The sequence below is a fragment of the Perissodus microlepis genome, chromosome 11 (assembly GCF_051167445.1).
Source record: "Perissodus microlepis isolate ML-2025 ecotype Zambia chromosome 11, ASM5116744v1, whole genome shotgun sequence".
Taxonomy (NCBI): domain Eukaryota; kingdom Metazoa; phylum Chordata; class Actinopteri; order Cichliformes; family Cichlidae; genus Perissodus; species Perissodus microlepis.
The window spans coordinates 27127819-27153124 of NC_140471.1; the positions used below are offsets into that span (position 1 = coordinate 27127819).

At 39.5% G+C, this 25306-nt stretch overlaps 1 protein-coding gene across 2 annotated transcripts in view; it reads right to left on the bottom strand.

The window, feature by feature from the left end:
- Positions 1-786: 786 nt before the first annotated feature.
- The window catches only part of fhl3a (four and a half LIM domains 3a), a 30744-nt gene continuing 6224 nt past the window's right edge, over positions 787-25306 (bottom strand). The window contains exons 1-5 of one of the 2 annotated variants that reach the window (XM_084943759.1): positions 9457-9620; positions 8310-8484; positions 5137-5306; positions 4798-4984; positions 787-4158 (exon numbers count right to left, since the gene is read on the bottom strand). In XM_084943759.1, the coding sequence (XP_084799885.1) occupies positions 4007-4158; positions 4798-4984; positions 5137-5306; positions 8310-8484; positions 9457-9612 (840 nt within the window). In that variant the 5' untranslated portion in view covers positions 9613-9620 and the 3' untranslated portion in view covers positions 787-4006. Of the gene's footprint in view, positions 4159-4797; positions 4985-5136; positions 5307-8309; positions 8485-9456; positions 9622-25306 lie in introns of those variants that run through there. The other variant, XM_084943758.1, reaches the window with a different exon arrangement.

Genomic DNA, 25306 nt, shown 5'->3' on the forward strand with positions numbered 1-25306 from the left:
GAATTGCTATCTTATCATGATGTAAAAGTTTGTGTGGCCCAGTGATCCCAGGAGCTATGTTGTTGGGGGCATTTGCTTCTCGTAGGGTCATCCAAGGCAAACTGGTCTTGGGTGAGGGACCAAGGTCCACAGGTTTAGAACTGCTCAGATTTAATATGGTTGTAAAGCTGTATAGATGGTGTACAGGAAGCTGCCAATTCTAATCAGAAGAAATAAAACTTTCAGGCAACTGAAGAAAAAAAAGAAAACAACTTTCAAAGACAGGAAAGCAAACCATAACATCTTAATATTTTTTACTGTTACTCAGTTAACCCTATCAAATTCTTTGCTGTTTAAAGTGTCATTTTCTATTATACCTATACACATTTACCAGACTAAGAAAGGCTGTTCATGGTAACCACAGCTTTGAAAGTGGCTAACCCAGTCTGCTCTGTAGGAATTGACCACATACACACTGACTCAGTCAAATGAATTAAATCATGTAATCAGGAAAATGTGACATGAATTTATTAAACTATTTTTTTACTATCACATAAGGCACCAGTCTAATTACACTTCGTCCACCCACTGGAGTTTGATGATCAAAGAAATCAGATTAGTTTAGGTTTCACAGAAAACTTTGTGTCATTATAAACTGATCATAATGTAATACTCTAAACTCAGTTTAATTTAATCCAAACATTTAAACATTAAAGCCTTTGAGAGTTGCACAAATCGTATTTGGTTTTTAAGGCAGGATGTCCGTGTATCCTCAGGAGACCATGAGTCCTCATATGGGGACATTACATTTGGGCTTTTCTTCTTTGTTCTGCTCATTAAAGTTTTTTAAACTTTGGTTAAATTAAAGGGACTTTATTGTGCTGTAAAATAAACTCACTGTTCCCATGAAGACATGCTTTCTGTTCAGAGATTATGTTCAGTTTTTTCTGTTTTTTGTTTTGTATCAGGCTCAGCCAACACCAAAGAGCTAGGAGAATTTAAGAAAATGCATCTTAAACAAGTGCCTTGGCCTTAAAAGAGGTTAAAAACAGCAATTTAAACATTTTGATAGTCCTATTTGACTTTTTCATTCACTTTCTGTAAACTTTTGGGTTCTTCGCCCATATGATTCTACCAGTCTCACTCCTTTTACTGGTGTTTTATAGGTCATACAAGAAGCCTTTACATGCAACCTTCAGCAGAACTTGTGAATGCTATGCTGGACTTTTTAAACACTGTCTGTTTGAATGTCTTGATAATGGATAAAGTGTTTGCATAGCATTAAACATTTATAGTCATGTTTTCTAATTCCTACTGTAAAAAATTAAGTTTCTGCACTGGGAACTTGAATGTTATTTTCGTCTTTAAGCATGAAGCGCTAAAATAGATAACTGTTTATATTACATATGACCTTAAATCCACAAATCCTGTAACATGGCATCTCTCTGTAATCACTGTTGCCTGTTTGTATAGTTTCTGCATTCTGGTCCTACAAGTCAAACTGTTTATTTAAGGGTTGATGTTTTACTGAAACACGTTTAACAGCAAAATGGTGATTATAATCATTTTTATGTGACTGATCACGTAGGAACCCAAATAATGCTGCTGTCTACAGACTTCTAGGCAAACAAAGACATGCCTTCTTTGAGCTGTACTGATTTTCAGGAACTTGTTTGTGCGGTAAACTTCATTTTGAATGACAGTGGCCACAAACACGTCTGGCAGAGTCAAAGGAAAGGAAAAAACATTCTGTTGCTGAAAACCAGAAAGAGAATGACCCCCAGTAAAGGGCAGTTATAGTCAGGTTTTCATATGAATAAGCACATTTTTCTTCTGTTGCAAGCAATAACTGTGAATGATTAAACTGCTTGTTGGGATTGTGTGCCATATGATACAGTTAACTGTCTGCCTCTGACCCTTCCTGTTAGCCATCACCTCCTCCTTCTAATAAATTCAAAGGGGGCTGTGAGTGGAGCTGACCCCCCTAGTGAAAGTGCCATAGAGCAACTCCAGATGTGAACATCTTCCCTCTCTTTCTCTCCTCCTCTCTGTCTCCCACACTCTCCCACTTCCACCACCAGTGCACCCGCCCTCCCCCATGCAGCTACGAGTTTTCCATTTCCTTTTTTGGTGAAAAAATCTGGAACAGAGGCAGGGAGGAGGACATTTCGCCAACGCCGACAGGAGAGTGTATCTGGAGGTCTGTGTATTTGTGCTTCATCAAGGCAATGAAACAGTCGACTCAGCATAAACACTGGTGCATGTATATCCATTCAGGGACATACACACAAATTTGCGCCCGTGCTCCATTTTTCACACGCACATGCGAGCACACACACATTCACACACCTACACACACACACATACACACAAATATCTTAAAAATATCAGAAAATTAAAGGCATACACTTTTCACTCTTTTATTACCTACGCCTGGTTTGTCTCTACCATTTTCTCGCACTCACACTTTCATGCTCGGCTACTCATTCCTCTGACTTTACACACACACATACACAGAGATATTTTTTTCCTAGAAAGACATTTGCCAAAGTGGGGAGGTTTCTGGTTTACAGAGGAAACACAAGTTCACAGAAATCTTCATACATAATGACCACAATGATGCACAGAATATAAACATAGAAAATATAAAAACTGCTAAGAAACATCAAAGTCAGTGTGAATTTATTTAACAAGTCTTCAAAATAAAACTAAGCATTCAGCCATATCAATTTTCATCTGAGTTACAGGTATGTTCATAGTTTTAATCCTGATGGCCTATTCTCCATCTTAAAATGTATATTTGCCAACTCTGACTCACCAGCATCAAAGCTGAAATAATGAAATTATTAAGGTATTTTTTAATAGAATTTTCACAAGTGTATCATACAAACTTACAATGAAAAAAACAAACAATAACAGCTTCAACAGAAACAAAATAATTAGTGTGGCCAATCACGGCAGGCGGTGCGTATTCCTGCCACACACAACAGTAATGTTGATGTTTCAGCTTCTTTTAGGTTATTAATGCTGGCTCTTTGTAGAATGATTATATATCTATATATAGATATCTATATCTATATCTATATCTATATAGATATAGATATAGATATGTATATGTATAAAGAATTATTAAAACAACTAAAAAAGGAAATAAGATAAAATGTTATGTAAAAAGTGTCATTGCAAAGCTCAATATAAGCAGATACATGACAAAAAATGCTCTGTATTTCTTGTGCCTTGTCCTCATAACAGCAAGTAACAGCTACAGGGAGGCAAAGTGAATGTTTTTATGTGCACGTACATATCTTACCCAAAGTGCAAATAATTTGGAGTGAATAATAAGAACTGACTACAATAATAAACATATGTTCAGCTTTTCATGTTCTTCTCATTCGTATTTTTCCATTTACAAAAAAAATGTCTAATTCTTTAAAATGTCCCACCTCTTTCTGGATCATTATATACAGTAAATTGTTAAGTTGAACAAAGAAAGACATACAATAGAGAAAGGCAACTGACACGTGAGGAAAGGAAACATTCAAAATGCATAAAACTGCAGTTATAAGAGCATTAAAACAGTAACTCCATTACACTTTTAAAATATAGACTGCAAGTTTCATCTACTATACTGTATCAGTGTTTGGTGTCTTTTCTTCAGAGTATGATTTCTACCTGAAGTTACATTATTGATGGAAAAAAATGTTTTACACAGTTACAAGCAATTCGCATTTATAATAATAAGGCACTCCATGAACAAAATCTATTTTAAAAAATTTTTTAAACTTTTTTTTGGAAATCTTTGTGAGGGTTCATGCAAACAATGCAGCATCAAAACAGGATTTTGGACACCAGCTTTTAGATTAAAATCTGACATAGACGGGACATTGAGTAACTGATGTTTTATATAAAGAAATTGACCTGAGGCAGTATCTGTTAGCCTGTGTTTCCTGTCTTGGTAATTACTCAGGGTTCTTGCCATAATAAAGAGTAAGTTGAGGGAAAGGTGGGATTTTAGGAAATGAATGCTCTATAGGCTGGTGTGGCAGTCACGGCATAAGATTCTGTCGCCATCAGGGAAAAACCCAGCACCAACAAGCGAAACAGAGCACTGCGAGCAGGTGAAACACGGCTGATGCCACTGACGATCTTCAAATGAGATGTACTTTCCTCCTCCAAAGCCTGAAGAGCAAGGAAAAACAAATTGACTGCTGAAAGTTGATACTTGAAAATAAAATATCAGTTTTTTGACACTAAATTATCCTGACATTTTTTTTGTCTATAACAGGGGTGTCAAACATAAGGCCTGGTGGACAGCATCGGCCAGGCAAAGACTCCAATCTGGCCCAGGGTTAGGAAGGCTTTCAGAAATGTTAACAACGAGTGGATACATTTTGAATTTTTTACTGTTTTCAAAAGTTTCATCACTAGACCAATGGTCATTTATACTACAGGAGGGTAGTTAGGTAATAGATAAAAAAAAATTTACATGACAGAAAAGTTCATGTTTTTCGCTATTATTTACTATATAAATTTATATAAATATATATATTTTAATATTTGAAATTTTATTTTTTTGTATATCTGAGGGAATAAATGTTAAACGTCTTCATAAGTTGTGATATTTGAGCCTAGTGATTAGTTTCAGGTCTTCAATGCATTCAACACTTTTTTTTGCCATAAATTCTCTGTATCTACCCTCTGTGGTCCAAGCAGTCTTCCATACCATACTGAAATTCAATGTATGTAGTGTATAAAGGTAGCACTACAAGTATATTCACAAATCAAGATAGTGATGTATACACCGTGATGCATTCTTGCCTGTGATGGGTTTGCTGCAGGCCTCACACTTCTTGGCGTACAGGTTTCCAAAGCACTTGAGGCAGTAAGGGCTGTCATCCCGGGAGGTGAAGTGCTGACCTGCCAGCTGGGTCTTACAGCTGGTGCACACAAAACACTCCTTATGCCACGGCTCATCACGATAGGTCACTCCACCTTTGGTCAGAGTCTTAAAAAAAGATCAAGGGTCATGTGGAAATCTGTCACACTACTGCAGAGATTTAATACAACTAATTTTTAACTCATTTTTTTGAAGTGTGGCAGTTTACCAGTTTCTCAAACTGTAATAAGTCTTTATAACAATGTGGCAGCTTTGCTGACCTTTTTACAGCGTGTGCAACGTGGAGCAAACTTGTCCTCGTAGCAGGGCACACAGTAGTGCTCATCCTTGTCAGGAATGAAGGACTTTGAGCCAATCGGCTGTGAACAGCTGTGACAGATGAAACAGCCCTCATGCCAAGTCGAACCTGCATACTCGAGTTTTCTTGTGCCTACAGTAACAGAAGAATGGAAACAAGAGACAGAAAATTAATGATGGAACGAATGAATATAAAAGTGCTAAGTTTGCATCATTTACACGTCTTTATAGGATAGTTACGATCATTTTGGTATATTTTGTGGTTTTATTAAAATAGGAAATAAAACAGTTGAATTGCATGAAGACATATAAATCCATTTTATTTCACTAAGATTTATTTTTCATCATAATACCACAGCCCCCATACTTCTCTCCTACAACTGGAAACTGGTGGCAGGCCTTAAAAGAAAAGGGATAATGCCATTTCCCCCTCTGTGTCCTCAACCAATCCATCTTGTATTCCACAGCTGTTGAGTTTTTTATTATACTGGTTGGTTTATTCTACAGTGACGCAGTGGTTTGTGTTGGGCTGACATCTTGCATTACTGCTAACGTTTCCCCGCCTTAGGGTATATGTGCTGTTGTGATCTCTAATCAAAAACACTGAAATCCCCAGCAAAATCTTTCCAGATTAGAAACTGACATTAATAACTGTGGCTCAAGAAGGATAATATTAACTGTTAGACATGCCTATTTGACAAATACAATAAAAATGAACATGCTAAAATAGAATTCTGTTTTTCATTTTTTTTTTTTTAGAAGAGAAAGCATTTCAAAAGAATAGCAATAAGCTTTAAAAACGTTATAAACAGGCCGTAAGTTTATAACAAAGCACGAAATCTCTGCACAGAAAGACGAATTTCTAAAGAATGCTTTCTGCATGTAGTCTAAAGTCACTATTCTTTAAATGGTCTCTTGACTCTACAGGCCCTCTTGATCTTACACCACAAAACTACTGTGTACTCTGCTTATTACAGTACACGTTTACAGTACACTTCCATAAATGGATTTCCCATATATGTGAGATGCAATCAAAAACTTTCACTTACAGCACAGGGATAAAAGGATTTCAATTTGGTTAACATTTCATTCAAGGTCGTGTCCTTGAGCCATACACTGCTACGTTTTGATCACTCGCTTGAAGTTCTGTTTTGACTAGTCGCAGGCGTAGATTTGTGATACACACTGGATTTCCTCCAGCCTGTCAAAACAGCGACCCTTCAAGTTGCAAGTAACTAAAAGTGATGAGTAGGGTGAGAGGTGAGTGAAGATTGTGCCCTTGTAGGACGATTGTGTGTGCTGTAGTTCATTTGCACATAACGTCCTTGCTCAGACGCCTTAAAGGACTGGCATGGCTGTGCAGAGCCTTTGCACGATTTTGCAGACTGTCACCTATATGCTGTAACTGATTACTGTCACCAGGTGGCAGAGTCAAAAATGTGTGGAAGAACCAGTCTGTGGGCTGTTCTTGTGATGCTGTTGATCCTTCAGCCAGCCATGGAGAAGATTGATGTTATAACATGCAAAGAGTTAAAGTGAAACCAAGCATTTAAAACAAAACAACTGCAGCCAGTGTCTGGGCTTTTTCACGCTACTGTTTTGATCTTTGGTATTATTTTGTTCTTTTTTCATGCTTCTGTCTCCCCTTTGCAGTGAATGCTCCCTTTCCTGCCCAGCTCCACTTTTCAACCAATCAGCATTCGATCTACACACAGCATCATCTTTGCTGAGCCATGCACTGTTGTCGTTTTGAGGACTGCACATCAGCGCATCTCTGTAGAGATAACCGAATACTCACGCAAATGAGCACAAATACAGTACCATGAATCCCATTTTAAGACAGTAGAACTGGGCACTCACAGTCTGATCCTATGGGAAAATTTCCCAGTGTGCCTGACCTGATGCACTGCTCTTCAGGCTTGAAAACTCCAAGCTTGTCTACTGGAAATACTATTTGGTGTCTGAGTTTATAGCCAGAGACCAAAAAACTCAAAATGATATCAGTTAGCTTAGGTAAGAGTTAAATCACTTAAACTTTTTGGTGTTTTTTTTAGGTGAAGCAGAACATATCTTGTATGTTTTGTCTGTTTGAAAAATAGAAAAGAACTTATGCAAGACTTCAGGCGCCACAACAACAGAAACGCTAAATGATTTTCAGAAGTGAAGAAGAGGACCATTGTCTGCGACTGCACAACAACATCTGGTTGATGATCTTTGGCAATGGAATAATTTCAGTACTTTTATCAGAACAATCTTGATAACCAAAACAGTTTCTGTGGAATCTTTATACAGATTCAGTGTAAACTGTGCTTTTCTACTCAAGTCGCTAGCACTAAGGCTATCATTCAGCTATTACACAATGATAAGTATGCTTCTGTTTTTTACAGGTGTTTATGTTATTTGATGACAAATGATGGCAACTGGACGCACAAAAATGAAACAGGATGAAGTAAGTGTCCCTGTAAATTTGTCTTACATAATACTGAATAAAAAAGAGGAGTAATTGGGGGAAGCCAAAGTCTTCCTTGAATTATTTGTAGATTATGAGGGCTGATAAAGATAGTACCGGGCACTGGAATTTGCAGATTTCTCTACTGATATGATCAGTTTACTTCCAGTCTGTCAGCCATTGGGATCTAGTTTAAACATGTCAATTCAAGCAGACTATTCAAGCCTTGTCTTTGCCTCTTTCTCATTGCTCATCCTTTTTTCTAAATCCATCCTGTTTCGCCTTTTTCTATAATTTTGACTTTACACTTTTCATTTGACCCTGCTTTCTGGAGTTTACCATCTTACAGTTCTTTTAAAATGATGTGCCTATATTTTAACTTTTCAATTTGAAACAAGGGAAATACATAAAAATAAAAGGAGGGACAAGGAGGAGGGGGTTAGTAAGGTATCATATTTTATGACAATGTTTTTCTATTTTATTGAATTTCATCTTATGGCTCGGCTCATGTTTCAAAATGCCCCACAACTTTACTTTTCTAAATGCCACTGGAAGCATACTTCATACAGACACAAAAAGAAAAACTGTAAACTGTTACAAACAAAATTTAGACCAGAAAAAAGACTATCATGCACATTTCATCTTCAAAGTCCCTCTGCACAGAAACATTGCAGCATCCACACATACCTGGCATGACAATCTTGTCACAGGCTACACACTTGGAGGAGAATTCATTACAGTAGCAGTCATTGCAGAGCAGTGCATCATCCTGGCTAGTGAAGGGTTCATCTGCCAGAGAGCGATCGCAGCGGAAGCAACGGAAGCAGTGCTCATGGTAATGCCGGTCTTCATAAAAGAGTTCCTGGCAGCAGAGCAAAGAAAAGGCAAGGACACTGAAAGTCATTTCATACACTTACAAATGTGTCCAAGAAATGAAGTGACATTTCCAGGCATATAAACTAAGGGGATAACAAAAATACTAAAAAATAATTTGTGTTTATAGCATGAGCATTGAGGAGTTTAGTCCTGGGCTAGGTCAAATGTCTGTATATGCAGTGACAAGTAGGTTGCACATGTGCATGACTGTGATTTTATTGGTCAGGCATGTGGAGTGAATTCATTGTATACAGGGCTTTAAGCCAGGAAAATGCTGGCTTTATTTTTCATTTACCCCTCTTAAGGATGTTGATAACTGAATGGAATATTTTAGCTAAGTAAACTATCAAGCACGGTGTCATATTTATTTGACTCCATTATGGACCATATTGGCTTTAGCTGATCCACTTCATATTAGTGTTTTCCACTGAGGGAGGATTACATTTTACCTTGATTGTGGGGAAGAAATAGACATTGCCTAATGCTGCATTTTTACTATCTCAAAATTAGTTAGTTGGCATTTATGGACTTCTGTGGAAATTACATGCATAATTGCTTGTTAAATTAGCCTCTACAATGTCTTGCTACGCAAAATATATAGATCACGCCTCATTTACTATGAATTATGCATCATTAACATGACATAACTTCTCTTTTAGCCATTCAAAGCCATGTCCAAACACTGTAAAAATGGCATAAAGCTCATTGGAGTAGTTCTTTTGTGTGATTTATCTTTGTTTAAATAGTTAATACAAAGTCCACACTGTGGAAAGAGGTAGATCGTCATTAGTAGTTTATTACATAAGGAAATCCTATATATACAATGATGTTTTTATCTTTTTATAACAACTATCGAATGCTTTTCAACTGCAAATCTAAAAAAATATTCCACTTGTTACTCTTGTTGTCGAGCACATAGCTGATTACATGTTGGGTCACGTTAAAATGGATGCCTTACCCTTGCGTCATGGCCAATCAGTTCTTTGCACTCGTCACATGTGTTCGAGAACAAGGTGTCATAGCAGGGAATGCAGTAGGGGCTGTCATCAGACTGGATGTACTTGCGGCCATACAGCGATTCTTTGCAATTGTCACAGTCAAATCGGTCAGTCATCGTAATTTCCTAAAATAGAGAAAAGATGCATTCAGGTCATCAATGATTCTAAAATAAAATGCTAAAAAGCAAAAGTGCGAACAAACAATAAAAGCACAAGAGAATAGAACAATGAACAGTGGACGAAAAGGAGGGAGCGTGCTCAAGAATGATTCAATCACCTTTTCCATCACAGCAGCCGAACATCAGTGTAGACTTTCACTGCCAATATTTATGCTGTAAATACTTCAGCTTGTACCAGCAATGGAGCTGAGCTCAAACAAAACACACAGCGCAAGTGGGAGCAAGTGGAAAGAGATGCAGGGAAAGGAGTGAGGGAGGGAGTTAGAGCAGTTCAAAATGCCTATTAACGTTTTATTACTGTGTGATGAAAGTGTGGTAGGTGCAAAGGGAAGGGGGCAAAAGAGGCAGCCATCACTTGCTGTCTTTGAGTAAAACACCTTCCTGTTTCTATGAAGCGCAAGCTAACGAGTAAAATGCCAAACTGAACAACCTCAGCTGCGATTATGACAGAAAGACGTAGTATATCTGCGCACATCACATGAAATCCACGTGCGTGTAAATATTTATGATGCAAGGATTTATTTTTGTACATAGCATGGACCACCAACCGATACAGAAATCTGGTGAAGCGTTTGAAAGTGTGCTTGTGTGTGTGTATGTCTGAACACGACTGCTCAGCAAGTGGCTTCCTTGCAGGACAAGATGCAGCTACAGTGTGTGCCTTATAGATAATAGGCGGTAAACTGTCTATGAACATGGTTTCCGTTGTACGAAAGCACCCTTGATCATGACTGTGTGAACAACAAAGTGACAGAACAACATTGTGTGAGCATTATGGTAACAGCATCAGGTTGCCAAAACATTACAACATGGCTGGAGAAAAGCCCAGTGATAAGTTGTACCGCCCTCTGGCAGGCTCTAGTGCTGGCTATTCATTCCCACCACCCAGTAACAACAATCATCGTTGATAAGACAATCAATCAAACTTTAAACTGGTCCATTGCTGCCTGTCTTACACCCACACCCTTAGAAAAACACCCACGGCTGCATGCACACAAGCATATTACACACAAATCCCAAAGGAGGCGTGGAAATACACATACTGACATTTTTTGTACCAAAGGGGGGAAAAAAGAACAAAGCCAAGTCACACAGGATCCACCATCAAAGAAAAAAATAGTCTCAGCCTCTCAAGTTTCAACCGTCTCTGCCGCTTTGGCCATGTGTATGAACGGGCGCGCATCACTACACTGCCATGTCACTAATTTAATGACTGAATGTCTTAAATTCTGGGGCTTATGCGAAAAGATCAGAATAAGCAGCTGTGGTTCTGTTGTGTTTTAACACTACATTTATGTACATTTGATACACCATCCATCTAAGAAACTGCTGCCATTGGCCCACATAACTACAACGTCAGGATTAGATCAGCAAAGTATAAAGCTCAAAAGCAGCACTGCGACCTTAATATTATCTGCACGTCACGTTAACATACCTGGCACTGCTTTCCAGGCAAAGGTACGGGATGAGGCATGACTCACAAAGCCGGAGAGTCAGTGCTATGACGTCTGATATCAGATTAAATTTCCACAGCAAATCACACACATATTTATTGCCTGTTTCATATTCATACATAATCTGTCCATTATAATAATAAAGTATATAGAAGTTGTTAAAGTAGAGAAGTGAGATGTTTACACTTTGATTCCTTAAAGAGTACTAAACAGTCTGTTTTTTTTAGGTTTGTCTAGTTTCCCTGTCTAAAAACTAGGTTAGGGTTAAGTATCCAAAGAACTCAGTGGAGCACAGATGAACATTAGAAGTAATTGCAAAATTTCCCAGAACCAAGTACAAATATATTGCACGTAATACTTCAAGAATCAGAACAAAGGCTGTTTTTTTACTCCCAGGACTTGTAGTGTTACAGTGAAGTGATTTACTTCAAATACCAATCCAAAGCCTAAAATGAAGTTCTAACAGCACAGACTCTCACAGAGAGGGGCATGACGTCAGTGCACTGACCCTGCAGTGATGGCTTAAGACGTGACTGCATGCAGAAATTGTTGGCCACTAATCAAAAGAGAAGAGAAGAGAAGAGAAGAGAAGAGAAGAGAAGAGAAGAGAAGAGAAGAGAAGAGAAGAGAAGAGAAGAGAAGAGAAGAGAAGAGAAGAGAAGAGAAGAGAAGAGAAGAGAAGAGAAGAGAAGAGAAGAGAAGAGAAGATGGTGAGACAGCTGCAGTGAACTCTACTCTGAAAGTCAGTTCTCACAGGGAGAGGGCTGTGTATCTACTACTGTATATACTAGCTTTCTGGCAGAGTTCCATTGCCTTTGTGTACAGTACCAAGTGACTAAAAGCCCCACTCTGGGTTAATAATGTTCAAAAATACCAGAAGTGTGACTGAATTCATTCCCCTGGGAAAAGTGTGGGCTTTTCAGGAAAATCATCACTGAATCGACATAGGCCCAAAAATATTGCCGAAAGTTCAAATATAGTGCTTCTTCAGAAAGAGACTTTATGCAGACAATGATGCATTCCATTCTCTAGATTTTCAAAGCAACATTCGTTTCAGCAGCGGGGTCGGTGAAGTTGATTCTGCAGGAATGTCACAGTCATATTTAGAATAAACTTGTAGGAGTTAAGTTTAAAAATGGTATTGTTTGAGAGCTGACAGTCAACTGTCATCTTAAAACTGTCTCAAAAACATTTGAGACAAAGGGGTCTCTAATGTTTTACCCTTAGTTTCTAGTACCATTATCAACCAAACTCTCAGTTTCACCCCAAAAAATAAAATCTAATAAATTTCTGTAAAATGAATTGCAAATTCATACTATGCCAAGGATGAATTTGCAATAATTGCTTGTGCTCCAACCACATGTCAAAACGCAACTATAGAATTATAGTTGTGTTCAAACTTGCTACAAACAGACCTTCAGACTTGTTTTCGTATGTCAGGCTATAAGATAGCAGAAGAATGCCAAGGCCACATTCTAATAGTCATTACAGCCATCCATGATTGGCATCAGGAGGTCAAGTTCAGGGTCAGTTGTGAGACACCACAAAGCAACAGACCAACCAGAGCATGCAGACTGTATCCTGTTGCTGAGCAACATAGTCATGGTTGGTCACTGAAGAGCTAGCAAACACCCTGTCCAGTCCCACAGGCAGGCCTGTTAATCCCCAGCCCAAACTTTGCATACGCTCTGGTTAATTCCAAATGAACAGTCACACAGCCTGCTGGGAACAAATGTGCAAAATCTGTCCCTTGTCCTCTGCAGCTTATCTGGAGAACATGTTTGTAAAATATCTCCTGACATCATGCTACACCAACTGGGGAAAGAGATCATCTTGACCACAGAAAGCAGATGGCTGTGTATGAGCTGTAATAAACACTTATTTATATATGTAAAGATATATACATATACTCCACATTAACAGAGAAACTACTGAATCAATTTTCAGCAACAAGAATGAGAAAAACACATTTTATGACTATTTTATTAAACAGTTAATGGGGAAATGTTACATATCAAAGATTAATAATAGTGCCAGTGCGGAAGCAGTGCGACTGGTTGGACCAAGATAAGCCAGCATGACAACTGGAGGAAATAGCATCACGGCCGTGGCACAGCAGTGACACTTTAGGAGCAAATTTTAAAATTGTTCTGTTTAATTTTAAGGTGGAAATTACACAAAAGTTGTGGTTGCATTGTAATATGAGGCATGCATGCAATAAAGTAGTTAAGAAGAAGCCATTTAAGCATAAGAGCAACTGCTGTTTGTTATTGTAGGTCTGTGTTTATACGTCCTTTGTGACATGTGTGCTTTTAAATCCAACTGGATACTTGAAACGTGTGGATTTTACTGTGGAGAGTAAAGCCTGATTTACTTTGAAAAAGTAGTAGCAACAAAAGCCACTCAATCACTTTAACTGACTGAATCTTTTGGCTATAAAAAGACTCACAAACTAGATGGAGTGTGTTTTGTGCAGGTCACCTTCAAGTAGTACACCACAGGTTCCGTCTATAAAGGTTCTAGAGACAGTGATGAAGTAGAAATGAAATGAAGCCCAAAAACAGATAATGAGCAAAGAATGTGAGATAAAAAGCAAAATGCATGTTGTCTTACAAAAGTCTTACAATAAATTAGAGAAAAAGTGAAACAGCTGCATTTGGATAAACACATATGATCACATTGTGTCCTGTCTGCTGCCTGGACATCTTCCAAACACAGTGAGCCTTTTCTGGCTTTGAGATAGGAGAAATTTCAGTATATCGTTTTAGAGCCTACTTGAGCATATGAAAAATAAAGCACATTAGAAAGAAAAACACTTGTGAAAACAATTGTGTCTCCATCCAGTGGCTATATGAAAAGAGCCTGATGGAGATGAGTTCATTCATTCCAGTTCCTCATAACCAAGGAAGAATTTCATTATGGTGACTAATGCAGTCAAAGCATGAATTGCACAATGAAGATTTCTTTTAATGGTTCAGAGCTTAGGTTTATGACACAATGTCACAAGAACTGCGTTCATGTTTTCTTTTCAAGTGACTCGCAACTAGACCTTCTGGGAAAATGTTCCAAATCCACAAGTCACTCAACAAACTAAATCCCATCAGTATGGCTGTTTTTGTGAGGATCATTGAAAGTGGTCAGAAATATTTAGGTCGTAATAAAACAAAAACAGGGTTGGACGTTGCTATGTATTTGCTAAATTAGTCAGTTGTTTGGTGTGCTGTTCCTGTTGGCTTTCACTAGATCAGATAAATAAAGTCCAGCAATCAAAAGGACACACTGAGTCTTATCACAGGAAGAGAAGGAAATTGCTCATGAATGACAGATAATGCTGCAGCTCTATTCAAAGACAGATGTGCTTATTTAAACAAGCATATAAGTGCTGGTTTTGGAAATACAAAAAAACCACTTTAATTCTAGTGTTAAGCAACAACTTTGCTTACTTAAAAGTAGCAAAAAAAATCCACCACAATGAACTGACAGTTTAGTCAAATATGCCGCTGTTTAGTGTAGCTGTTATACAGACTCTTAGCAAGAAATCCAAACTGCAATCTCTGCAATAAACTCTGCAGTCATCAGAGTTTATTTGATGGGGTCGGCACCCAGCCACTGTTAAGATGCTATTGGTAGATAACCAGTGGCTCCACTAGATCTGTTGTCATTTTTGCACTCTCCGTCTTTCATTAGAGGAAATCTTGGGCCACCCACATTCTCAGTACATTAGATGAGCATCTGAATATAAAGGTACACAGAGACACGTTCTTCTGCTGAGTTTCTTTCAACAACATGGTTGAGAAAGATGTGGCAGGGCAGAGAGACGTAGACAAGGTCTGGTGTGAGGTCACCTGAGACTGCTCTTCTGTGGAAGCATGGGTCAGACTTGACAACAGAGCACAGGCTGCAGGACCAGACACTGGAAGGCTAACCTGTTATTGCCTCTGAGCATTTAAACACCGCCTGGTGTGGAGTGGGAGGCGACAGAAGGCTCAAGTTAAAGCCAACATCATAAACATAAAGGAAGAAAATGAGTACCTGCAACAGCAAATGTCACCATGGCCTTTGTAATTTGTCCATTCTTGGCAGCTTTTAATGACCAGTGTGGGGATATGACTTAATGTCTTTTAATATTAGCCTTCAGTCTGTTGTGTTGTGCACACAGCGGTATTAGGGAAAAGCTACAAGTGAATATCAGCTGGCTTGAAAGAACTGTATCTCAAACCTTCTGGAGTCCTTCATTAAAAGGATCTGACACAATGATTTATGTGTGTACATTAGATAAACAAAAGCCCAGCACATACTGCACTTAATTTAGCTATACTTAAAACATAAATTTTTCACAGTCTGACAGTCACTTGGCCCAACTGAGAGTTGAGGACGTGTTAGCTAGAGGGCCTCCATGTGTGCATGGATCACAAAACTCTGTGAAGAAGAACCCAGCTGAAAATGCAATTGTCACACGTCACCGCTCCGTTTCCAGAAGCCAATCTCAATCCGAGTGTTCCACAATACTCCACCAACACCAAACAATAACATTACAATTACTTTAAATCATACAGTGCTGTCCCAACCACCATGAGGGAAAGCTTGGAAGTGAACTGAATCTGAATGTATTTTTGTACCACTGTGTGCAGATGGTCAAAAGGCTACATTTTTGGCCTACATTTGTCTTCCTTTGAAGAAAAAAAAATGCTGCCATACATTAGTGCCTCACATCTGGTTTGCATTGGAGGAACTATGCAGTTAACTCCTGTGTGCCAGTGGAGGTTTTGGAGAATCAATGCCTTGAGAATGCAGGAAAAGTGGCGTTTTTACTTTTTTTTTTATTTCTCTGTGCTGGTATTTAGATGGCATGGGGAAAACTAGAATGGGAGTGAGGACAAAGACAAAAAAATGTAAAAGCTGGCAAGAAAGGTTAAAAAAAAAACTAAAACTTGACAGTCTGCTCTGTAGTTAATCTTTGAATATATTTAAAGGTGGAAAACAGTGTGGAGTGAGGAGAGGAAAGTAAGGAATTCAGAAACAATGGCGCTGAAAAGAATGTGTGATAAACAGCCAATTCACAACAAACGATTCAAAAAGTTGATTCCCGCAGCAAACAAAGGCAAACAACAAAGGGAAGCCAATAAAGGTGCTGAAAGATCTCAAGATAAAAGTTCAGTTTTCTCAAAGTCTTACTCCTGCTTTGAATAATTAAAATGAACAGAGTTGTTCTAAGCCTTCTATATAGCTTTCAGAGAGGATTTACCATGACCGTGTTTCTCTTTAAAGAAACACAGAGTTTAATACCAAGAACCTGTTTCTCCAAAGTTTCCCATGGCAGATTTGTGCACAAGCATGGAAAGTCACTGTCCTGCTATCTTCACATCCTCCCCGTCATCCCCAACCCTATGATCCACAGGATAGGGAATCCCTTTGAAATCTGAATCCTTCACAGTTTAGTGGAGAACCTTTTCAGTCACCTGCTTTGTAATGCTGTGCATAACATTTGAATAAATGTATTCCCATTATTAACAGCCCTTCTTTACTCATGTATTCAGTGTGGCCACCCTAGTCTACATCCAGATCTAAGGACAGAAGTATGCTTAGTGAGGTCAGGGTACTTCCACTTGCAAGCTGGGTGATTCATTTACTGGTTTGCAAGCCCCAAGAGAGGATGTTTTCACAAGACCAAGATCCAGAGGGGGGGGGGGAGCCCTTTTGATACAATATCTTCAATGGCAAAACAAACGATATATACTTTTGCCTGTCTCTTTGTGCCTTTGTTTCATGAACAGTCAGATTCAGTAATGACCTGTTAACTAAACCAATTGCACAACATTTCTGAACTTTTCCCCATTAATCCCTTAATAAAGTTAAGAGTATCATACTCCATGCATGGGTTTTTGTGAGTTTTAACCTTAATAAATTGCACAAAGTCCTTTTTCCCCCTTGTTTTACACAGGTCCTACTTTGTATTTGAGGCAGGCACTTTTGACCTGTTTATGGCATTTTGGGACATTAAATCTAATTACACAATGGTTTGGAAATGCTTTGACTTTGTTATCCATGCTTTGTGATATAATAAAAAAAACTTGTGATGGAGTCATGGACATTTCTCCTTTTCTTTTCTATTTGCTATGGCTATCTCTTTATTGTTGTACTTAAATCTGTGTTATACAACTTTTGACCTTGTTAGGAATGGCTGTTTTCACTCTGAGTGAAAACAAGAGGAGCAGTCATTTTTAGAGTTCCTTTAGAGACCTGTCTGAGAGGCCCACAGATTGATGCATTGTAATGTAGCATAGTGACTGAATCTGTCATTACACACAAACACACATGCATTTGTACTTGTGTCTCTGAGAGGACACTGCCCAGTCAAACTGTTATGTCATTCTAACATCAATCCTAAAATCAAGTCTTACAGTTTTTCTCGATTGCTAAGACTCATTCCTGGGAAGCTACTCTCCTTTTCCCCAAACTGTGAACACAAAACCCAATTTTCAAGCTACATTCACAAAACCTCTGACTCTTCTTGCAAAACCAAACTTTCACCCCAAAACAGTTCAATCTGTGCTCAAAACTGAACTATGCCATCAAATCATGCCTTAAGTCAATCTAAATTAAATACTCTACTGAGTAGTCACTAAACACTACATAGAAAAAAGGAAAACACAATGCTCAGGACATGAAGTGGTAGAAATAAATGTTTATTTAGGCTAAATGCATGTTGCAAACCAAAATACCTGGACATTTCTAGAAATCCTGTGCATTTACATGTAGCACTTGTACGTAGAAATAAAGCACACAAATATAAAAATGAAGTACAAAGAAAAGAAGTGCATTACTCCGCCACAGCATCATTTCTCCGTACTGGGTCAGGCCACAGGACTTCATCTACATCACAGGCCACATTTACTCTGGCCAGGCAATGGGGGGGAAAACCCCTGGCATACCGTATCCAGGCTTGACATGCCTCCACACCCATGTCACCACAGGACAGTTCAATGGCTTGCAGGAGATTTATCCTGGTGTAAGGTTGGCGTTCATATACCTTCCACCGCCATGAGGAGAAGAATTCTTCAATGGGGTTCAGGAAAGGGGAGTATGGTGGAATCTACTGATTTTTGGTTGTACCCTTAGTCCGACCTCCTTCATTGTCATACCATGGACAAGGACATGATCAATCACAGTAGCTCTGATTTCATCTGAAATTACTGTTCTTTGTCCTCGCTGACCACCTCGACCTCCTCTCACACAAACTCCTTTTTTTGGATGTCTATCCATTGTAGTGCCTCACAAACCAGTGCTCTGGCTTATATGTACCCTCACATCATTAGCCACAAGTGTGATAAATTTTGAGTTGTTGTGTTCAACCAGTGACACTTGAGCTTTACTTGTGTTTGACTTTTGCCAACTGTGCTCACCATTATGCAACACAGGTGCATCACAATGACAATGTGTTGACAAGATGTGGTAAAAAATGCTTATGGTTTTGCCAAAAGAGTGATTGATTCAAGAAGTGGGTTCAGGCAACTGACACTTTGGTTCAGACAAAAGGGTTTAGTGTTTTAGCAGTCGAGAAAAACTGTAATGTTTGGGGGTAACTCACACACATGCACAAATCCACTTAATCCTGCCTATAATGTGAGTCAGCAATGTTTCACATACCTGCTAACACAATTAATTAACTATGCACTTGTATTTTATGTCTAAACTTAAAGTATACTTGATAAGCATGGCCACAGAGGTGGGAAACTTAAACATATTCAGACCTCTGCTCCTTAGACACTGATTTTGTGGCTATTAGTCACACCGGGGCACTGAAATTTATAGGCAGTTTCCCAGACGAGGATTAAGCCTAGTCCCAGACTAAAAAAACAACGCAAAACAGAGCAAAAAGCAAATAAATCCATGAACATCTCCATCGATAAAAGTTTGTAGTCTAGGACTATACTTACTTCATGGCTGAGGCTAACTGTGAACCAAAAGACACAAAATGGCTCCTTCAGACTCTTGGTCATTCCCAGGTGGTCTCCTAATGTTGCTTAGTCAGCATAACTAGCCAGGACATCAAGGAACCAGGCTAGAGTTTCACAGCCCGCACACTCAGCAATCTGAGCATGCCACACACAACTGTTGAGTATACACTCACAAGTGCAAGCAATTATTTTTAACTCATTTAGACTTGCGGCTCGTGGCTGCAGTGATGGCACCTGACCCTGAGGTTAATATCAAGGCAAGGGAGCTTTTTATTATTTCTCTGTTTAGACATTCATCCAAATATCCCCAGACATGAATATTCAGCATTTTGTAATAAGCAGGTGGATGTTTTCATTCACTGAGCGCCAGGGATTTTATGGGTTTTATGCATTATAAGAGGTGAGAGAAATCTACGTTCCTGACAACAGCTGCACAAATTGTCCTTCATAACCGCAGCAGACCAGAACACTCACCTCTCTCCCCCTTTGACACTGTTACCCTGAAAAGACAGGTTTATTTAAACAACAACAACAACAAAAAAGCAATTCACTGGATAAGAAAATAAGGGTAACATGCCAATTGTGAACTGGCTGGGATGATTAGCTTAGAAGTCATTTCCAGTACATGTTGCCATTCTTTCCCTTCTCAGACACATTTCCATGGCAACAAGTAAACAGTGCCCTCATTCCCTAGCACCATAAACCTCTTGGCAGTGACGTTTAGCTCTCATTTCATCCTGCTCACTTCTGCCTGAGGGCACAACCCAACGTTTTATTAGGAATGCTGGTGCAATTTGAAAACTGATGTGTTATGCCATCCTGAAAAGGCGATTCTGGACTTCCTCACTATTTCAAGAGTGAAGCCTGTAACGCAAGCGTCGTGTTCCCCGGTCATAAAAAAAGAAAAAAAAAAAAAGACATGATGTCCACTTCCTTTACTTGTCATGGTCCGCGGCCCAGTGTCCGAGGAGCTGATGGGATGCCCACGCCCACGGGTGTGGTTGTTACCTCCACACCTGCATCCCATCTCAGGCGATTATCAGGTGGACTATTTGATCCAGCCCAGCCAGCTGCTCCACGCCAGTCCGTTAGTCGTCTCACAGCGGTAACGTACACCCACGGGAAGGCGGTTGTGAAAACCCTCATTTACCTGAACAAACGCTAATCTTTTCCTTTGCGCTCAGGTAACAGCTCGGCGTGTTTTTGAGCCACCTGTCTGTCCACCTGCCCGTCTGGAGTTTGGATCGCCTCCGGTACCAATCGCCTCTACTTTCCTGGAGCTCCCCCACGGACCCTCACCCCTCCCTCCGGCTCCCACAGCCCCGCTTTGACTGTAAGACTCATACTCTCCCCCACATATGCTGCTATTTCCCCACTCCCCAGTAACTCTCTTCCTCTTTCTGTTGCAGCCTCCCACAGTCCCGATTACTGCGTTCCTGCGTAACTCATCCCCCGGTCCCTTGGTTTTTCTAGTTTCTCGCGTGTTTTCCTTTGACCCTTCCGGGACACCTTTAGTTGAAATAAAGTTTATTTTTCGTACTCCTGTGCGTGTTGTCTCTGCTTCTGGGTCCAGCTTGTGTACTGAACTTCGGTTCATGACATTACTCTGCTAATCAGTCTGAGAAACATACCCAGGTTCATTTCCTACTGGCCGATGACCGCTTTCACCCGCATGCGGTGGATAACAATGAGAAGTCCAAGACAGTATGCACACACACACTGCTTCTTCCTGTTACCCCAAACACAGACATCTCTGGGACTTCTCAGAAAGATGTTCACATACATTTTGCAAACACACAGTCACAATGAAAAACAGATGTATTATGTCTAAACACAGTGAAACAGTCCCGCGGAAGGGCAAAGTCACAGATACACCTGCAGCAAATTGTGGACGTTTTTACACACACCTAATGCAAGCGCACACAAAGCTGAGGGTAGAGTGTAGAGAGATCAAACAAAAAATAAACACTGCAACCAAAACAGGGGGCAATAAGTGGCACAAAGAGTGCAATGAGCAGCTGCATACACCCACACACCGTTTGTTTAACTTTCTTTGTGGGGACTTCCTGTTGGGTGTAATTATCTCTCATATTTATGATCCCCAGCTTTTCTGCTCACATAAATGAAGCTGATAGGGTCAAGCAGTCTAATACATTAAGGAAATGAGTTTCAAACACAGTGGGAAGATCTTGGTAACAACAATCTAAACATGATGAGTAGTTGATGAATTCACACCAGGCTGACGATCAGGCGCCCCCTTACACTCGAACCCTCACCAGCAGTTCGGAAGATGGAAGCCTTACTTAGTCAAACAATGATGTCATTGTTGGTGAGACTACCGTAGAGTGAGATTTAAAGTGCAAGGGACGATAAAAATCAGTTTCCATTCAGACTCAACTTGAGATTGTATAAATTTCCATTTATATTTCTGCATACTGATGCAAAAAAAAAGAAGAAAGGACTGTGTAGGAACATATCTCCTGTGACCCACTTTTTATGATCCGGAGATCAGCCGCCTCTTTTTCCTCTTTGTCAGTCTCCCTGTTTGCTTTAACCTTTAAATAGGTTACTCTGGGCCAAGTCATGTGACTACCTGATGTCTTGGCAGTGCATGTATGCTTTCTGGAAAACCCCCCCCAACAAAACACATGATGATTGGCTACAAAACCAGGATGTGTATATGTGAGCGGTGCACTAGTGGAGGTTAGTGACCTAGAGGTCAGACATCCCCCTCGCCTGACTGCTAGGAGAATGTCTCGGCTCTGAAATGCAGCAGGTAGGCTCTGTGGCTGCAATGAGCTCACTTCAAAAGGTGTCCATAAATCACACTGACATGCATCCACCCTTACCTCCCCACGCCCCTCAGTTGCTCCTACACCTACCGATTTCCCCTTTTCTCTGCCGCCATCGAACAAAGCTTCAGACTATATGTCTTTTGTCCCTTACTAGTTCTGATCATTTATGTTTTGAGCTCTTGCATCCACTCACAAGGCCACAATCGCACAAGTGCATTCATTTATTTGTGTAGTGACCTAGGCAAAGCCGTAGGAGTAAAAAAAAAAAAAAACATAGCAGAAAAACCAGGGAGAGGTGGAGTGATAGTAGTAGATGTAAGCGTGTAGTCACCTAAAAGTGATTAGCACTAGTATCAAAAAACAGCAGTCCCTGTGATACACAATACATCCCAGTAGATTTATCTGAGATTGTTTTAAGTCCCCGAGATGAGCCGCAAGTTCAGAAATCCAAGCTTGTTTCTTGACTTTGCCAGAAGAGAGCTGCAATCCGTCAGGACCTTATCTTAGAGTGTCACACACTGGGATCTCTTTATCATGCAGCCATGCAAAACACCATTCATCTTCCCCACCTAATTCATTATCGGTGATAAAATGCAAAGACCCAGCTGCAGTTGTTAAATGGAGAGGCGAGATGTGAAAACAGGTGCTTTGGTAAACACTGATAGCATTGCTGAATTATGTTGCTTCCGAAGAAGACCTGTCTATCTCTTTCAATCTATTAACCAGAGCTCCTACTCGACTCTTGTCTGACCTTATTCAGCTTTTGTCCTGCTTCTCTTTCCTATATAGAAGAATGATTTGGGAACTGTGCTGAACACAAAACAGACACAAGTTGAGGACTTAGCTAAAGCCACAAGGATAGCATCCTGGTTTCACAGCCTCTTCATCGATCAAGTAAAGTGTAAATGTAAGTCATGCTAAGTGTAAATTATCAGGATACATGGATCCACCTTCACTATTAGACTAGCAGTAGATAAAGGTTAAAAGCTACATGGCACAAAGTGCTGTGCAGAGACACTGAGATAATCCAATGCCTGATCTTCTCAAGAAACACGCAGTGTCTCAAATGAGCTTGATCATGCAAGTCTTCTCATGCTATAGGACACTTTTTCCTTCTTTTTTCTTCAGCAATCATTAAACCTTAAACAGTTTCCACTCACCAGTGTTGAGAAAGCGTGCGATGCGATGAGGGATGGGGTTTTTTAAGGGGGGTTGAATACTTCCACAGTGAAGTCATGGCGCTTGTGTCATTGGCCCTCTGCTTTGCTTTGCTCACCGTCTGGCCTGCATTTTACCCATTGATCTAATTTCCATTGCCAACACTGGATGTGGTTCTGTTTGAAGCTGAATGTTTAGGTCCATTAAAGTACTGACAGAATTGCAAACGTATGGTGGACCTTAGGACAAGTAGGAAAACAACTTAGTGTTTTTTGCCAGGCTTCTGAAAAGACCGGAGAATATAGTATGAATAAGGAAGACTGTCTCGTTCTGAGGGGCGTTTAGTAGGATGGAAGAAGGCGAGACCTTAACGTTACCTTGTAGCGTCTTTACTTTACTATATAAAGATGCCTTGAGATAATTGTTGTGGTGTAATGGCTTTATATAAATAAAACCAAATTATTTCTTGTGCATCATATGTGAGCACAGCATCAGAAAAGCTTATATCCATTTATGTAGAATCTTTATGTTCAAATGTGTTGCTGGTAGTTATTATCAAATATAATTTTAAACACACAGTAGAATATCTCACCTTCAAAATCTGACTTGCCTATATTCTATTTTCAGTTAAATATGGGGTTTAAAGGATTTGCAAATTATTGCACATCAGCATCCTAACTTTTAAAAAACTTTTTTTAAAACCCGGATGTCGCATTGTGTTGGAGAAATGTTATATTTGTACTGTGCTGCCAATAATGCGGTCAAAAACCATCTCTGTAGGTGGTTTGACTCGCTGCCCAGGCCATACACAATACATCAAGCTGCTAGTTGTAATGGGGGGTCTGTATCTGTCACATAATTTCTACAACATCACAGAGACAGCTTTATTTCTACGCATAAGGGCAGAAAACTACACAGTGACTCTTATAATGCGCAGATAAGACAACATAGACACTATACGGTTACCTGCAAGAAGTGAACAAAAAGAAGACATTTCCAAAGACACAAAAATACACTTCACTGAGGCTGCAACAATGAGGTCCAGACATTTATAATTTTTCCCCATCAAATGAAACTGAATTGCTGCAAAAGCACTCCAAGGTACTATTTTTCAAATTCATTTAGCCATATGTGTATTGATGTACCACATGTTCTGCAAAAAGGCCTATTTTGTGTGCCCTTTTATGTTTTTCCAGCTGTGGCAGAGACATAGTCATCATATGATGACATCTTGGCTTTAGATTTTTTTTTTATATATAATTTTTTGAACTGTGCAGACAACTATATCCAAGAATAATTGCATCACAGCCCAACATATATCCGATAAGTAATAATAAACAAATAATCAAAAATTATATATGAAATGCATGTAAACTTACGGAATATTTAAGTTTAAGTGTCTGAAATTGTCTGTAAATTTTCAGCAAATATATAGTTTCCCTTCATATTCAAAAACAGTGAAAGGCTCCATGCTCAGTGTTGCATGCGTGGACTTTCTGTCCTTGGTAAAAGACAAAAAAGATTGGAATTGCTACAGAGTATTACTACAGAGCCAATGATGGTTTTCAATGCCAGGTGATTACGCTCAAACAAAAGTAAAACAACGCCTACATAATTCTGGGGTGCTGGAAAAGTTTGAATCATTAGGAGTTGTGCTGAAAGTACTAAAAACATCCTGAGCTGAATGTGATTGGCTAGTTGTGAACACACTTTCAAACAAGGCAGTATTTCATTGTTAAGATTACACTGCATCACTTTTAAGGAGTGTCATAGTGGAGAGATGATGCCAGACGCATCGCTGGATGCACAACGTGTTCTTTTGCTTGTTTGCATTTTTGAAATAAAAGTAAATAGTTGTTGAAATTATTGCAAATTAATTGAAATTTCTCTAAGACAGAGAGGTGGTGCACAGAGTGTACTATAAACAGTAGGGATGTACATTTGCCTTTGATTACACCTTTCTGTAACAGTCCTTTGATAAATGCGTGCGCTCACCTCTCCTAGCCATCTCACCCTTTCATTCTCGCTTTTCACTTCAACCAAAGAAGCCACAAAATCCCTTCCCAGTTCTCTGTTAGTCGTTTTAGTCGTACATCACCGTCGTCTTCTCACAGAGAAGCTAACGTCCTTTTATAGCCAGACAACGGCCACTTTCTGCCATTTATGGCTCCTCCAAGGCACTGAATGAGGGCCAGTCAGTATCCAGTAAAGGTGAGAGAAGACAGGGAAGCAAGGGAGGCCAAAAAATATCCTGCCCTCTTCGTAC